We start from the raw sequence: 17553 nt of genomic DNA, 5'->3' as shown, positions 1-17553 counted from the left end.
ATGATCCATTAGAATTTCTCTTTTCTCTTCTAATATTCTTCTGGAAGTTCTATCCCTCGATAGCATAACGTTTGAAATATTCTTTTATCTTGGCCATGTTCAAACACATATAAAAGTTGTTGAAGTATAATAGTGACAGTGAAGGGTCAACTGCTGGTGGTGCAGATGAAACAAAAGCCATCACAGAAAACCAGCCAAAAATACCAGTGGAACATCCCGTGGACATTCTTTCCCTAATTTTTACTCCAATATGATGATTATTATGTGAAGGTTCTAAAATGCCGTAGACCTTACAGTCATAACTAATCGTCTAGACAAAGTCGGTTTATAAACTTGAAACTTAATTGAACCCTTGTGACGGTAAGTGTGTCTTCATTCCACCTGACTTGAAATTCCATTTGAACTAAATATCTCTACACATATCTATCATTTTTTAACTCAATGATTTACAAAAACGCTTTGCATAGAAGTTATTGTTGATGGTGAATGCTTAAATACCCTTTTTACGTTTTAATTTAGCCTGTTCAGTGTATTGAATCTTAAAAAAAGTGGTTTGTTACTGCCACCCACTGACCAAGATGGCAAATCACTACTCTTGATAGGCTTAGTAATTTAGCCGCTATGTCGAAAGGATGGATGCATTCATATGAAGCTTTTAGAGACGCTATCCCATGGGAAGCTCATCCAAACCATTCAAAGATAGTTCATTTCAAATTAGAGTCAAAAAGCTACATGAATACACAACAGAATATGCTCAATCAGAATGAATTTGACTTATCTCAAGCTACTTGAAAAATGAATTCAAGCCCAAATATAAATGTTTTAATGTCTTTAAACAGATAGGGTACAACGTTTAAACGGCTTTACTGGATATCTAAATTTTAAGGGTCCGGTGTGTCATTTTATGGAGAATCTATTGACATAAATGCAATATATACATAACCATCGAATTCAGAATGGTATAAAGACGTCACATAACGAAGCATTTTGGTTTTATTACCTTAGAATCAACTATTTCTCTCTACTCACTGCGGGTTCCTTTACATGGAATTCACCATGTTGTTTCTAGAGTAGCCCTAAACGGACGAATTGTGAATACATGATCTGTGTCAGCCACGCAGCTCTTCAATTAGGGAAGGTGGAACACCACCAGTACCTCACCAGTACTTCACCAGTAGATGCCGCTAAATCTCATACAATGAAACATGATTACTGCCAAATTCTGAAATGAATGAAATAGTTAAAATGACACCAATAACTGTAATAACATGGAATCAATATATTTATTTCTCAAACACGAAACAATGTTGATACAGCGAAATTATTTATAATACATAAGTGAGGAAGCAACTGTGCAACAGTTTGACCGGGTTAAGAGTGAGTTCTGTATGGAGTTGCTGGTTTTATGGCCGCGCCTCTTCGTTGCCTGTGTGCTGTGGAGGAGGCGTGTAGGATCCCTCCTTCATCAACTTGTCCCTCTGCTTACGAATCTCATACAAGCGTTTTTGCTGTAAGGAGTAATAACAATAATTGTATCATAGTAACGACAGCAATATTGATAACCAGTCTCAAATACAATTTGGTCAATAGTTTGCTAACAAGCTTCATCTCAGAATGGACTTACTGTCTTTTGGCGATGCATGCACTCGTAGAAGTCTTCAAACTCAAGTTTGCATTCTCTTTTAGCCCTCGTCTGGCCGATACCATGACCACACTCGATCCACTCTTTCTCGAAGGCATGGCAGCGAGCGGCCCGCTTCTGTGGCTGCTCCCCGCTCTGGGCCAAGAGCCACTTGTCCAGATTAATGCCCAGCTTTGACTGGAGGTCTACGAATGGCATGTTTCTAAGCATGTATATAAATATTAGACGTTAATGTCCAATACTGAAGTTAAAACTAAAGTAATACAATAAACACAATAATTAACATACATATAAACAATGATTAAACCCAAGATATTGTTTGTACTGTCCCAAGTTATTGAAACGCTAGTAGCGTTCATACTTGACAACATATACATTTGCTTTCTTACAACATCAATATTAAATACAATAAACCGAGAGAGGAACAAAGGAGCACTAGTTAATCTAATATATTTAAAATAATAACAGGTTGTTTGTTGATAATCGTTGATCTATTGCTTGCTAACTTGTTAGCCTTACATGTTAAGCTTTATAACGGCGGAGCACACTGATGTTCATTCTAATTTAATGTATGTGCAATAAAAGGTTTACATTCTTGTTGTCATATCTATGGTACACCGAACATACATTATCATAAAAACTGTAATAACAAACACTGACCGTTTGGATCAGAGTCGCTTTAACCTTCTTCAGGCCCACAGTTCACTCACGACCTCTCAGCTGCCGCAAAGCATCCGCTACTGCTTCAGTCAGACAGCGGTATTTGCGACAGTGATGCAAAACCTTTTGACGTTGACATCGTGCAGCACCAGAAGAGGGCAGTGTTGCTTGATTCAACATTTTGGGGTGGTTATTTTAAACCAGGACTAGGCCTTAGTTACATTTTGATATTTAAATTGTTTTAAAAAACATACTTTACAAAACATAAACAATCTTGAGACAAAACAACCGCATTGATATATTTTAAGATATGTCAGTGTAAGTTGTTTTCGATCAAGACACCTCTGACATTGAAGTTAGTCTGGGACTAGGTTTAAACCCTGTCCGGGAAACCCAGTTTAAATTTAATACATAAACATGTTTTACTACTAGTCATACTTTGAGTCCAAAGTCTTGAGAAGGGACGAAGATAAGGATGATGATGTTTTTAATTGCATTAGATAAAAAAATGTTAAAGACAGGTGCCATTAGCACGTATCTATAAGGTGTATTTAAAACCAAAATAAAGATACAAAGTCAAAACTGATGTCACATGACCATGGATAATTTGGTGAACTACATCTGTATTTACAAAATATTGTGGTAATTGTAGAATCATGATTTCATACTTATCTACTGAAGTACCTATAATGCAATATTCAACTATCCAAAAGATAAACTACTGCATATCGCTGGAAATGTTGTGCATTACTGACTATTAGTAGCTCATAAGTATAAGATATACAAAAACGAATAAAGAGACATAACTTGCCACAAAGGAAGAAATGTTTATTCTCATATTATTTCAAACACTCACAGCCAGTGCATTTATCTTTGCTTTTTGGGGATGTACAAAACAATGCCAGATTTAACACATTTTTAGTCTTTTCTGCATATTGCCTATTTTAGTACAATTTAGATGTTAACACTCATTTCACTTTATATTCAAATTGTCAAGTACTTTTCACAACTCGCTCAAAAACCGACATAGTATAAAAGCATCTACACACACAAAAAAAGCAAAAGATGTGTCAACCACAAATCCGTTTTTTTTGTGACAACAAGACAAAGACAAAGCCAAACCCAAACCAATCATTCATTTAAAAATGATCTCTGCATATAATAATTATGATAGCTGTGCAGAAGATTCAATAAGCATTGTAGCACATAGAGAATACGAAACTTTCTACATCAAATTAAATAAAATCACGACGGCTGTTTAAAAAAATGTGTAATCCCAGAGGCTGAAAACCAAAGAAAAGGGAGTGCATAAATATAAGCCTACAATGTAGAACAATGATAAATATGCTAAAGTGCAGGAGTGCTCATTCATTCATCCAACAAGCCAACACTTATCTCCATCCATCCAGCTAGCAGGTAAAATAAACATAAAGCCTCATGAAAAAATTCAAAGCTGTGTGCTTAAGAAAGTGATTGAAAATAACAAAAAACATGCATGTGAAAGGCAGTTCCATGCTTGATACTATACAATTTCATATTCATTAATAAAATCAACACTGGTAAACATCCACACATGGCAAACACACATTTCCTTTCTCTCAATCTCAACTCATGAGGGCACAGACAGTGTTGTCAGTGAATTACAGACAGTTTAAGGAAACCGAGTGCATGTGCTCTGTCTGTAAGGCAAGCAGTCAGTGATTCAAGTGACGTTGTCTGCTTATGAATTCTATACAGTCTTTCGTTCTGCGTGTGATTTACCTAAAGTGTGTATTCTGTGCAAACTGGGTCCGGGTGACCAAAACAATACTATGCTTGTTTTCGCATGCGCTAGGCAAATCATACAATTTCCTGGTCGTATAGGATGAAATCAAAGACAAACAAACATACAGACAATACTGTAATGTTCATTAAATCATTCAGAAAAAAAAGAAGTTAGTCACTCAAACCATTAGGGAATCTTTCACATGTAGGTGTGCTTGATGACATTTCACTCCGTAGCATTATTTGTTTGTTTGTTTTCTAAGTAAATTCTTGTGGCAATGGTAGTACCTTTCTAAGGGACAGTTGACCCACTTGTGGAGATTCTGTGTATTCATTCTAGTTCAATTTCCTGTCATTTCAAACCGGTTTGACTTTCTTTCTGCCATGAAACCATTCTGTTCTCTTTATTAAACGTGTATGGTGACCAATGGTTGCAAAGGGCCAAAAATTAACTTAAGAAAAGATTAAAGTTATCTTCAGAAAACTTTAAAATATAGAGCATTTATAAAAAGCAGAAAATTCTGCTTTGGTGTTTGACAGAAGAAATACAATCCACCAGGTTTGCAATATGTGACAGAATTTTCATTTTAGGGGTGAACTGTCCTTTTACCCTTTTTTAGTTTGCTCAAGGCATTGTTGTTGTACCAAGAAGTAAACACAACAACAAAATGAGTAACAGTATGGATTTCTGAAGAGGTAGAGGACTCATCCATGCTCTCGACAGGAGAGCAGAGCGATGATCAATCACTTCCATGAGTTGTCTAGATGCGAGTAAGGTGTTTTAATAATTATAGAATGCAGCAAAACAACAGGTAAAGCGTTTACAAGTCAGAAGCTCAGGAACAGTGGATTTGTGCAATTGTGAGAGTCGCTCTCACACGTAAAGGATGACATTGTCGGGACAGTGCAAGCTGTCGGTGGGGTTCAAGGCTCTGCAGGTCGTCTGCGGTGGGGCGCCGTGGCAACTCTTGGGGTGGGGCGAGTCACAGTCATCAGAGGTGAGCTCCGCGATGTCATCCGACTGAGTGTCGGACATCTCAAGGTCGCTGCGGATGCTTTCCGGCTGAGCAAGGGTGACGTCTCTAAGACCCTCCCTGAGTGACACCCCTGGGGAAAGACCGAGAGGGGAATCCAACACTACACCGCTTCTGCGGGAACTACAGTCCAGAGGCTCCTCCCCTGAGCCGGGGGCCATAGCTGAAGTGGGCGGAGCCAGATCCTCTTCAGTGGTTAAACACAGATGGCTGGGTTTAGTTTCAATGTCCACCTGGATCTCAAGGTTAGTGCCCTCTCTGAAACATGTAAGGTTGTACAAAAGGTGAGACTGAAGTGGCTGTAAAACGCTAGTTTTTCAAAACTGAGACAGGTGACTAACACACACACACACCTGTCAGGTAAAGTGTAAGAGGACGTGATGGATCCTGCCATTCCTCTTGTGCTGGCACAGTCACTAGCAGCTCCCAAGCTGCCAGTCTCCCTGCCACAAGCCTCCTTTCCCAGTTCTGTTCCCTGAACCTCCAGCCTGCCACATACACAAACATGGCATGAATTTACACAAGAATGTATTTACAACACTAACTTTGCGCCGAATATCCCAACATGCACCAGTGCCCATACCTGCTGTATTTTCCCGTCCTAGCACCAAGCGCTCCTCCAGCTAGTGTGTTGAAGTGCGGCGTGTCTCCCAGGCCCACTGGAGCCACTGATAGGCCCTCGCTTGGAGAGGTGGTACTTAGGCCACTAGCTCCTCCCTCCAAACTACTCTCGCCCAGGCTGGGGGACTTGAGTGCTCGCCATGCATCAGCAACTACAATGACACAATGCAATTCGTTAGCACTACAAATTAGCCAGTAATATATTTTTCTTTTAATGTGACCTGAATCAAATATTTACCTGTAATAGGTCCATCGTCGTCATCAAAGTCTATTCTTACACCTCGTCCTAAGCCCCGGCTCACCCCACATCCCCCACCACGGCACAGAGAGATTGGCACAACACCATATACATATGCCAACATGATTGGAACACCAATCCCTTTAGCAAAGAGATACCATATGAAGATAAAGTAAATTTACGTTCAAGCAATGAATAACCTATATCTACTGCACTTTTTATTGGGTTAAAGGGGTAATTTATCTCATAATTTACTCACTGTGTAACACCAAATTTGAATTTAGTACTCAAATCTGTTCATTTTGCTTTTTATTTAAGTAAGCTTATATTTTCCTTCATATATCTATTATTTCAACATTTTAAGATTTAACATTCTACATTTTGGGACATGCATATGTGCTTGAATCTATTTGAAGTATAAATATATATTTTTAAACTCAAATTGCAAGAATTTGACCATAGCATGGCACTTCTTGAAAGTGTGAAATGGAATTAAGAATTTATAATAGTTGCTTGAGAATTTCTACGTGTGTTATAGACCTTTTGACCTCACTAATACTTTCTGACAAACTTTGGAACATGGAAATGATCTGTTAAAATAATAAATGTAATTGTGAATCCCACAGTTTTAAGAATACTCACCCACACTGACGGCAGCGATGACAGGGGCAGTAATGATTGACAAAGCCACGCCTCCAGTGATAGCCAGATTTCTCCTGTGGTGGGAGATCTTCTTCCCCTCATAGTGTGAGTGGATCTGTGATAAAACAAGATTAAAGCACTTTTATTAGTTAATATGATATGCACTGGAGGCTATCAGATTAATTGTAAATACAATAAAACCCCATTTTAGTAGGGTTCAGCTCTCTCAAATGTAACAAGACTGCTGGCAGATGGCGTCTGTAACTTTAATCTGGCATAAATGTTTATTAACACTGTCCACATTACTAGAAGGCAGCGATTTCAAAAATAAATCTTTGACACTAAGTTCCAGGGAAGATAGACAATGCTGTATACCCACTTTCAATCCTGCCTGAACAATTTTACACAAGTAACTCTTTGTACCAGATTCAAAGCAATTAAGTTGGCTAAACTTCAAAGCGGGTGGAGGCTGGTAAATTCCCAGCCATTTGAACAAAATCCTCTTCCTGATAAAGGTTAAATGTCAGGAATCCGCACCTTGCGCCCAATGTAAACCGGAATGCCAATAACCATGGCAGGAACTGCGATGCCAGCGATCAAAGTGATGCCCACCGGTGCACCGATCAAAGTGCCCAGCTGCCAAAGAATCTTCTTCTTGCGACTCCATGGCTTTTTTCCCCAGAAGGTGCAGCCTGATGGACTAAGAAAACACAACATCCAGGAGAATTATTTTCACCCAAAGGAATTTCAGAATGACAATGGTGGCAGGCAGAAATTGCCAAGAGTTTCTACCTGAGGTAGTGCAGGTCTGAAATCTCCTTCATACAGAGCCAGCAAAACTCACAGCCGCACACAGCGCAGGTCATGTGATTACAGCTGCCGTCGTTCATCTTGATGATGTAGGCACCGCATCGGGGGCAAGGCTTGATGTCATCAGCTGCGAGAAGATTAGAGGGTCTAGATTTAGATTTTGTATAGTCAGACAGAGGTTTCTACTATAAATAAACCCGAATGTCAGGTGGAAATGAGAAGAGTGAATGAAATAGGAAGTTAGACCCATTGGCCTCCAATGACTTGCATAGTATGGACACAAAACCACAGAGGCATTTCCCAAAATATCTTGTTTTGTGTTCCACAGAGTCATATACACGTTTAAATGACATGAGTAAGAAAAATATGTCAGAGAGGTGTTAGAATACTCACTGTGTCCCTGCTCAGCCGTGTAGCTGGGTGAATGGTTACTATGTGTTCTAAGGGACAGCGCTCTCTGTTGGCGAGCAGAGTCACATGTCTGGTTAGGGTGCCAAGCCTGCTTGCAGTGGTAACAGAATTCAGCACCACACCCTTCCCTTCGACACACCAGCCTGGGACAGCTGGCACATCCGGATGCAATTACTGCGAAACTGGCATGAGAACATAAAATAAACAGGTCAAGAATTTCATTTTAGTCAGATGGAAATATTAAACTTAGTTATGTAGTATAATCTACCTATATGAAGAAGCATTATGGAAAAAAACACGATTCAGTATTGGTTACAGATGGAAATCTTTTAATATGAAAGGTACATAAACTTGTCAAGGACTCAGGGGAAACCTTGTATCAACATGTAACATCAATGGTACTTTTTATATAGTCTAGTTTACTCTGAAAACTTGCCATTGAGTTACCGTTGGTATTGTACTTACAGGAAGTAGATTTGCATGTTTTATTTGTGGATTAGGATAAAGGTCTGATAAATGATTCAGATTCAATGTAGTACTGATGTTTTCAGTATCATGGTGGTGTATGATGATTACTATATTCGTGTTACCAGGATATTTCCAAGGAAAATAATGTAATGCTGTAATCATGATGACAGAGTCTATAATTTGTAAATGTTATCTGACCAAGTAAGATTCAAATACTTTTTGGACTCTAAGAGCCACAAAATAATGAACCTCATAATAACAATGGAGTCGTCTTTTCTTTGTAAATGTCAAACAGCTGTTAAAGGGAACATAGCGGAGACTGCAAAATACTAAAGAATGGAAAAACAGAGGGAGGATCTGTTGCCAGTCAATATTTGTCCAAGAAATCAAATTCCACTTTACTCCAGTTCTTAAGAACATCAGCCAACTGGTGTCCAAACTGCAGATGTCAAAACAACTACAGAAAGGCACAGATATATAAAAGATAACCTCAAACCTAACCATTAATCCTTAGAACTTTGTGTGATTTTTAATTCAACTTAATACATTCTGGCAAGGGCACGGTTTATATTCAACACTTGGATCATGGCAAAATACAACTGTTTCATGGGTGGATATTTTAAATGACACTAAAACTAATTTATCTCTTTAAATTAGCTCAATTACACTACAACTTCACCCAAACAACTTCAAACAAATCATGTGATAAACAATTCTGCTCATTTTACGTACATGTTTTGACCTGTTGGCATTAAAGCAGGTTCTTCAGAAAAATTCCACCTCATAAATTAGCTCAGCTGCAACAGGACCATTCAAACCTGGCACGCTCGCTCCCTACATGTACAGTCACGTCAAAACCTAACCTCATTAGCCGTAACTATGCTATCCCATAAAACTGAGCCCAACAACTGGAGAGCTGAAGTCCATGAAATCGAGTGGCTCACAAAGGAACACGGTCAAGTGAGTAGCCAATGATCGTCTTAATCAAACAGCAGCCTCAGTTACCCCTGGCAACTCTACGTCTGTACCGCATCTCAGTTTCCGTAGCAACCCACTGAAAGAAACAAGCTGTTCCTTTCTCCCATTGGCAGCCGGGGCCTTTCAATCAAGCTACATTGCTGCTTGGTGGGCTGATGGTAATCAAACCATTGCAAAAAATACTTCTTGGAGGTTTAGGTCAACTGGCAGCGAACAGAACAGTTCTAGAAAAGCTTTGGTTATGCAAGTTGCTTTGTATGAAAGGGTCTGCCAAGCTAATGGATGTAAATCCTACAGGTTACAAAAACATATTTTACTGTGATTTGAATGAATAGGTAAGTAGGAGGGACCATGACGGTGTGTATTCGTTGGCATTTACAGGGTGACTGATTCATTGTTATTCTTTATTAAGGTAGATGCAATGAAAGGCAAATAAGTCACATTGTCACTGATACACTATAAAGAGGATATTTTGAAGGTTGGTAACCAAACGGCGGCAGTACCCAGTGAACTGCATTGGTTTCGTGTCCGTACAAAAAAAATGAATGGATACTGGTGTTGTTCGGTTACCAACTTTCTTCAAAATATCTTCTTTTGTGTTCTGCAGAAGAAAGAAAGTTATACAGGTTTGAAATGACAAGACGGTGAGTGAATGATGACAGAATATTTGGGTGAACTATCCCTTTAAAGTCACTCTATATGCTGCATGGTAACCAACAGAGTGAACTCCAAACTGATTAAATGCCCCTTCTGAAAAATCCCTACACCATGTGAAAATCCCTCTGCATTGACCGTGGGTTTCAAAGGAAGAGGCGGTTTGTCAAACATGCAGACAGAAACGTGTCCCTTAGATGTAGGCCATTAGCTCAACATTATGATTGACAAGTCTCGAGCAGGTTGTAAAAGCTTCCAATGTAATCATGCACTCTCAGAATGACACATCAGCTAAACAAGACTTCCCACACAAGCGCAAGTGTTGCCTTTTACCGTCCAATTACCTCCTACTGAAATACTTGGAAAGATACACATTATGTGCACATAGAGAAGTGTGTTTGATGCACTATACACAGTAGCTTGTTTAGCATTTAAAGGGATAGTTCACCCATACATTCACATTCTGTCATAATTTATTCACAGATATGTCATTTAAACCTTGTATATGACTCTCCCTTGAGTAGAACACCAAAGAAGATATTTTGACAAATGTTTCAGTAGTTTTATGGCCATACAGGGGAAGTAAATGGGGGATGTTGTTTGGTTACCAAAGTTCTTCAAAATATCTTATTTTGTGTTTTGCAAGTCATACAGGTTTGAAATGACATGAGGGTGAGTAAATGATGAAATCATTTTTATTTTCTGGTGAACTATTCCTTTAAATTTAAAGCAATGGGTGACAATAGTGAGTTGGTCTTTGCCTGCTGTTACTAGCACTTCCCGTGTTTCTGTGTCCATAAGAACATGGCTATGGGAATCAGTGAGGTCATAACAAAGGTGAACAATGGGGTTTATATTTTGCCTTTTATATATCCCATGTTCATGTTTTTTTTACAAACTAAACAAAAAAAGGACCCTCCCTAAACAGCTGTACAGTAGTATTAGGGCTTGTACTAACTGGAATTAAGGGGCCTTGCCAAAATGTGTTCGCTGGAAGCGAGTGCCTATTCAAAACAAGCAGGGTGTCATAAATTTGATATGGAGAAATAAAATATGCAAAACAGTCTTACCCGCAGTCAGGGGCTGGACACCATCGGCAATCTGGGTCTGATGCTAAGCAGCGGCGCAACAGGAACTCCTCATACTTGTCCATCAGGACGGGGTCGTCCAAAATGACGGCCACCTGCCGAGGAGACAGTCGTTCTGCGCATTCTGGGCAGCTGAGCTGCACTCGGCTCTCTGTGATCTCGATACGCAGGTACTGACGTAAGCAGCACAGACAGGACCGATGGCTGCAGTTCTGGAGCTCGGGAAGTTGTTCCGCAGGTTGCCGCACCAAGCACAAGGGGCACTCTAGGAACTCTTGGTCACATAGAGAGGCCCGGCTGGCAGACAGTGGCTCGGCAGGGTCTGTCGCTGTTGGGTCTGAAGATACATTGGTAGGTGTGGGGGGCTGGAGAAGCTGTTGTTGGTGCAGGTGTTGTGTAAGAGGAGGGCCCAGATTAGCCTTGTTTCCCCTGGATCCACGTTTGCCATTGAACAGATTGTGAAATGAAATCCTGCCTTGTTTTTTTCCACGGCATTTGGGATTGGGAACGCCACCGACGGAGGAGTGGGGAGACTCAGAGTCTTTTTCAGATCCCATTTCCTAAGAAAGACCGTGATATGTTCACCCGCTTGGGTCCTTAATAAATGTTTTGCTTGTGTTGTCGAAGTTGCAATAAATGAACTGAATGAAGTCTTGAATCAAGAACACGGATGCACTCGTGATGCACAAAGAATATTTGTCAAGGACTCAACAAATTCCAGTTAATATGCCTGTTAGGAATATTCCATTTATGAAGTCACTTCTTCCTCTCGGCTAGAATCAATGTTTAGACAATAAACAAATTGAGTTTGTCAAAAGGGAAACCAAAAAGGTGATGGAACAAATGCCACTCCTACGATCTTGTTCTCGTAACAGCGTCGAGGAAATCGAACAAAGAAACAGAAAGTTGCTACAACTAAATTCTAAACAGACTTAAAGACCGACAGATGCTGTCAATGTGGTCGTTTAAAGAAGATTAAGGTCTAGAGTCACAGTTTTTTGTGAAAATAAAAATCTGATCAACACTAATGACTAAGAGTTGTACGATCTGGCTCAAAATACCGTAATCCTTTCACAAGGCTTGATGCCTGTCCTTCTTGTTGAATTTGTAATGCCAAGATGTTGCGGGCGCTCCTCTCTTTCTGAATCAGCCGGTCTGTTGAGGAAGAGAACAGGAAGTTAGCAAAGAACGCAGACGGCCTGAATGAGGAGCATGCTCAGTGCACGCTCACGTACACACACACACACACACACACTCCTCCCTTTTTATTGTCAGTCTCTTTTCATTTCACTATTAACTCTTCATGCACTTTACAGGTTTCAACAGAGCTGTCAAATAATTGACTTACCAGCCAATAACAACGCAGTATTTGAGCACAGTGACGACAAGAGGAAGTAACTGATACGTAGACCAGACGCTGAATTCTGTTATTACATTTTCAGTCGCACGATCTAACATTGGATGGATTCGACTCCAATCTCTCATTTTCTTTGTGCCTCGCTGTCGATGACACCCTCTCATCCTCTTGCTCTCACACAAGCACACATACTCGAGCTCCACTTCACACTGCGCTGCTAGTGCAGTTGCCATAGTGATTTCCACTATGAACACAGCAAACAAGGACCACCACAGACTCTGGCCCTTATAAACATACACACACGGCAGATATTAACACCATACATCACACGACAGACAAGCACATCCTCCCGCTGGGTTTTATTCATTTATTTATGAGTGAGGGGAACATCAATAAAGTTAAAACATGTCACACAGAAGCACCGTAAATCCGAGGGACGGATTTGGAAAGGCCAAAAAAAAGGATGTCAATCTCCCTGCCACATTATCCAGCTCTAAAAATATAAATACTGAAACTGTAGTTACACAGACACACCCAGAACTCAGTAAGATGTGTCCTGGTTTCCCGCCGTGATGACCCTTTGACTAATGCCTGCGCATCGAAAATCTGGGACAGAGACCACCACACTAGTATAAAGCTAAGTGAGCAAACTTCCTTTACAGTAATGTATTGCTGTGGTACTACAGTAATACCATGGCACTTTGATATATATCTCACAGTACAAAATAAAAAACCCATATTTTAATACCACAGTATTGATTTACACTAAGGTACTTCAAAGGATACTATATTATTATTGTTAATGCACCATGCTACTCTTTTAAGAGATATGGGATTTGACATCTTTACTTATTTTACGTTTTCTTAAAATGTACAGACAGACAAATATCCAATACTATATAAATTAGATACATACTATATATTATACATTTTAGGCATATTTAAGTATATTTAAATGTAAATCATATTATGTATATATATATATATATATACACACTATATATGCTTGTATGTATTATGTATATATTATGTATGTATTTATGTTGTGAATTATATACATACACGATTATGTAACATGTATAAATCTAAATATATATTACGCATATTTATAAAATGCATGTTTGTGTATCTATATATGCCTATAAATATACACGGCACACCACACATAATAATCAGCCCTAATAAATAAAAATATAATCATATATTGTTTTTAATATAATGAGCACAATTAAATATCAAATAAAAGCAGCAAAAACAAAAGCAGCAAACATCTGCTTGTTTTCTGTCAGATTTAATAGCTCTGTGAGGCAAGCGGTGACAGAAGTCCATATGACCCACTTTGTACTATCTTTTTTTGCATTGCTCGAAGCGACCATGTCCTCATGTCTTGACACACTACGATGCAACGATTCAACAATGGGCAAGCGCTGCGTGCTCTATTCGTGACAGAGCGCACACAAACAAAAAATGCAAGTCTGCCTAGTGGACAAAAGAAAAAATTCCATACGATCTCTGCAGCTACTAATTCCAGGATTCTAAGCAGCAGTATGGAAAGGCCGCTGTTGAATTATAGCAAAAAAGAGTATATATAGAATCTATATATAACTTGGGGCTGGGATGGTAATAGGCCTCCACCGCACTACAGACTGTGTTGAAGGGGGAGCATAACCTCAGCTAATGCTAACACTTACACATAATAACCATCTGTGCTCTCAGAGGTTTAGTGCGAGAGATGCTTGTGGGTGCACAACAAGAGCCGTTTCTGGAAAATCTGTGTCACATCTCAGCACCAAAGTGCAAGGTTACAAAGCACGAGCCGCTGCATGTGTGTTATGGGCGGGGTTGTGTTTGTTGTGCAACAACAGTTGGTCTATTATTTATTCACTTACACGGAAGCTATAACTGGAAATAAGCTGTTTTTTCCATTTAGTAGTTTATTTGTCTGTATGTAACCAGTGGCAGAGTAGATCAAAACAGCCAAATGATGTGATAATAAGTAGGAATATGTACGTTATACCAAGTAATGCAGCTTAAGTATGATAACTTTCCTGTGGAAATACAGCTCAGTGGATAGATCATGGCTATAGCAGCGCCAATGTAACGTCTTTGATCCCAGGGGATTGCACATAGTCAGATACAAAGTGTATAGTAAATGAAATAAATTTAATTTCTTTCGCTTTCATGTCATTCCCAAACTGTGTGACTTTCATTCTTCAGCAGAACACAAAATAAGATATTTTGAAGATCGCTAACAACCAAACAACACTGGGCTCCATTGATTTCCATTCTGTGGAAACAAAACCACAAAGACATTTCTCTAGAAAATCTTCTTTTGTGTTCCACAGAAGAAAGAGTCATATACAGATTTTGAATGACACAAGGATGAATATATTATGAATTTTTATTTTTGAGTGAACTACCCCTTTAAACACAGACCATATTGAATCCTGAAACTATAATAAGAATGCCAAAATGTTCATAACCAAGAAGCACTGAAACTCATTAGTTAATTTGCTTTTGTAATTTCTGGACACAGATTCCATCGTGGGTGTTGTTTTTTCCAATAATGCACTATAAGAATCGCTCTCTCTTTGTTGTATTCACATTTTTTCTATCTAAGGTAGAGATTTTAAATTGAAACCAGTAAACAATTACCGAACATGTCAAACCGAAAGTAGATCCTTCCTAAAGAAACTTACTGTAAGCAAGATCCCCTGTCAGGAACACGATATTTGTCTCAACATTTAACTGTAAAGCTCAGTTTCAGGATGAATGGTGTTTCTTTCCAGAGCATTTATCAAAACGTCATAGAGGCATTTGGAAGAAGTGCTCATTAATTATTAACCAAAACCGCAAATGAACTCTTCAGGCTACCAACGAACATAGGTTTGCAAATTCTCAAGCTATTACGAGAGCACAGCCGAGACGACATCCTGTATGAGACACGAGACAATACACACAAACTGTCACCACCTAAATGTAATTGAACCATCATCCAACAGACCAATGAGAATAAAGAAATCAAACTAAAACTGAGTTTGGCATGGAACTTTGTTAGTTACAAACTCATTACTGGAAGCGTGAGAGATAAGAATGACACTTTTTTGAGGTCTCAGTATTTCCATTCTGGACATCACTTTCGTATCATCCCTGACATAAGACCAAAAGCAAAAGCAGCCGGCTAACAAACAGGGCTCAGCGTGTCTTTATCTGAAACACACATGTACACACCAGACACAATTGCCAGTTGGTGTACATGTGTGTTACCGGATCCCTTACCATTACATAATCGTTTGAATCACATGTAAAGCTCACCGGCGGCTTATTGTTCTTTAGAATGCTTGTGTGTGGCCTACTGTCTTGTTTTCCATGGACAATATTATTAGTATTTATACTAATGTCATGTATTTTTAATCATTTTACCCTAAAAAACCTGAAAATGTGTCATTATTTACTCATCCTCATAAGTTTCCCTAAAACACAAAAGCAGATATTCCGAAGCTACTGCTTTATGAAACATGAATAATGATCAAATTTATCGTATTTGAATATAGAAATATGAAACATGTTCGGGACAACACGAGGGCGAGATATAATGAGGAATTCATATTTCCTTTTAAAACCACTGGGAACTGTTTTGTATATTTAGTATTTGCGTTTAAGTGCTTTTACACAGGTGTACTGAACTGTCTGGATACTTTGATCACACAGATGCAGTGTGATGGGAACTTCCAGCAGTGAGGGAAGGAAGTACTAACAGACGGGCTCATTATCTCATTAGATGGGTTGTGATACTCAACGAAATCTCTTTAAACTGTATGTCTGTGTAGAGCATGTGGCTTTGTTAATGCGCATGTTCTTATAAAAACCAGGTTGTGTCTGTGAGACACCTCTGCTGCGTTCTCTTTTAGTCTAATAGCAACGGAAGTGGCCATGATAACCATTTGCGTCAAATTCCTGTATGTATAATGTTCGCATTATCGTTACAATAAAGAGAGATATAAGTAGACCAGCAACAGTTTGTCACATTCACAGGAGGCCGGTACAAAGAAATATTTATATAAAAAGAAACAACAGTGTGGGTTCCTTTGAAACCAGTATTTAGATTTTATCAGTTCTTAACAGTCACATGGTCGATTACGGTATAAAAAGGAAATCTGCCGATTCAGAAAGACTGGAATTCACCATGTGTTCGGTGAAGTAAAAGAAGAACTGAAACCAACATCAAACGCAGTCATACTCTACAGTCCTCCAAGGACACATTTTACCAGAAGAAAACAACCTATGTACAGTTACAAAGAACTCAAATACTGGAAAGTTCATGAAAACCCAGTTAACTTTATTTTTAGATCAAAAAAATATTTTTCAGCCAATGGAAACAAAGTTGTTCAGGGTATACAAGAACCTCTTCTTTTGGATATGGATATCTTCATTTGCACAGACTGATATATTGCCAAAAATGACTAGATGTCCAAAAAACATATTTTTTACCAAAAAACATAACATGGGCGTTGGATTGATGGATGATAGAGTGATAAATAGTGCATATCACTAAATGGTAAATACTTAATATGACTACACAGCTACACTCGTGTTTTTCTATAATACATCTATATTTTGTATTTGATTTATATTATTTAGTAATGCCCTATTAGTTCAAGGTTGGCAACCAATTATAACGAATTCACTTATGTGTTAACATTCAACGTTAGTGTGGGTTCAACTAGTTTTACCGCATCACTAAACAATATAACGTTACAGCAAAGAAACAGTACAGTACTTGAACGTTAAAGGCCTAACCGGTCAAAACAAAATTCAGGAACATATCCAAAATAACCCTTAACACTTCGTTAACGTCAGTATATTATAAACTCGCATAAAACAACCATGGTCGTGATTATTTTAAAATGTAACCATGACGACAGTCACTTACCGTAAAGATGGAGCTGATAGTATTGAATAGGGCGGTACGCAGATACCTTCCGTGCTTTTGTAAACCGCGTACATTCAGCGAACCGTCACGTAAAACCTTATTAATCTCACCTGACAACTATCTACTATAACATTACACGACCATCAGTCGTCGGAGAAGACTCCTGTCCTGTTCTTCCTTCCCTGTAGACGACACGGTTCAGATCATGTCCGCAGTTTGATTCTCTTTTCCATTCACGTCAGAGAGGAAAGCC

At 38.9% G+C, this 17553-nt stretch overlaps 2 protein-coding genes across 2 annotated transcripts; both read right to left on the bottom strand.

The window, feature by feature from the left end:
- Window positions 1-807: 807 nt before the first annotated feature.
- ndufs5 (NADH:ubiquinone oxidoreductase subunit S5) lies at window positions 808-2403 on the bottom strand. The gene is made up of 3 exons (XM_079484091.1): window positions 2303-2403; window positions 1625-1844; window positions 808-1508 (listed from the first exon to the last, which is right to left on the bottom strand). Exons 2-3 carry the CDS (start codon window positions 1838-1840, stop codon window positions 1404-1406), a joined length of 321 nt encoding a protein of 106 aa, XP_079340217.1. The 5' UTR covers window positions 1841-1844; window positions 2303-2403; the 3' UTR covers window positions 808-1403.
- Window positions 2404-3110: 707 nt separating this feature from the next.
- Window positions 3111-17540, bottom strand: rnf19b (ring finger protein 19B). The gene is made up of 10 exons (XM_079485341.1): window positions 17301-17540; window positions 10993-12165; window positions 7805-8004; window positions 7394-7538; window positions 7139-7301; window positions 6602-6716; window positions 5960-6100; window positions 5684-5873; window positions 5454-5588; window positions 3111-5358 (listed from the first exon to the last, which is right to left on the bottom strand). Exons 2-10 carry the CDS (start codon window positions 11565-11567, stop codon window positions 4941-4943), a joined length of 2082 nt encoding a protein of 693 aa, XP_079341467.1. The 5' UTR covers window positions 11568-12165; window positions 17301-17540; the 3' UTR covers window positions 3111-4940.
- Window positions 17541-17553: the final 13 nt, after the last annotated feature.

This window comes from Barbatula barbatula (assembly GCF_947034865.1).
Source record: "Barbatula barbatula genome assembly, chromosome: 21".
NCBI lineage: Eukaryota > Metazoa > Chordata > Actinopteri > Cypriniformes > Nemacheilidae > Barbatula > Barbatula barbatula.
The sequence above is the reverse complement of the archived record's forward strand: the minus strand, read 5'-3'. Positions and strand labels throughout refer to the sequence as shown.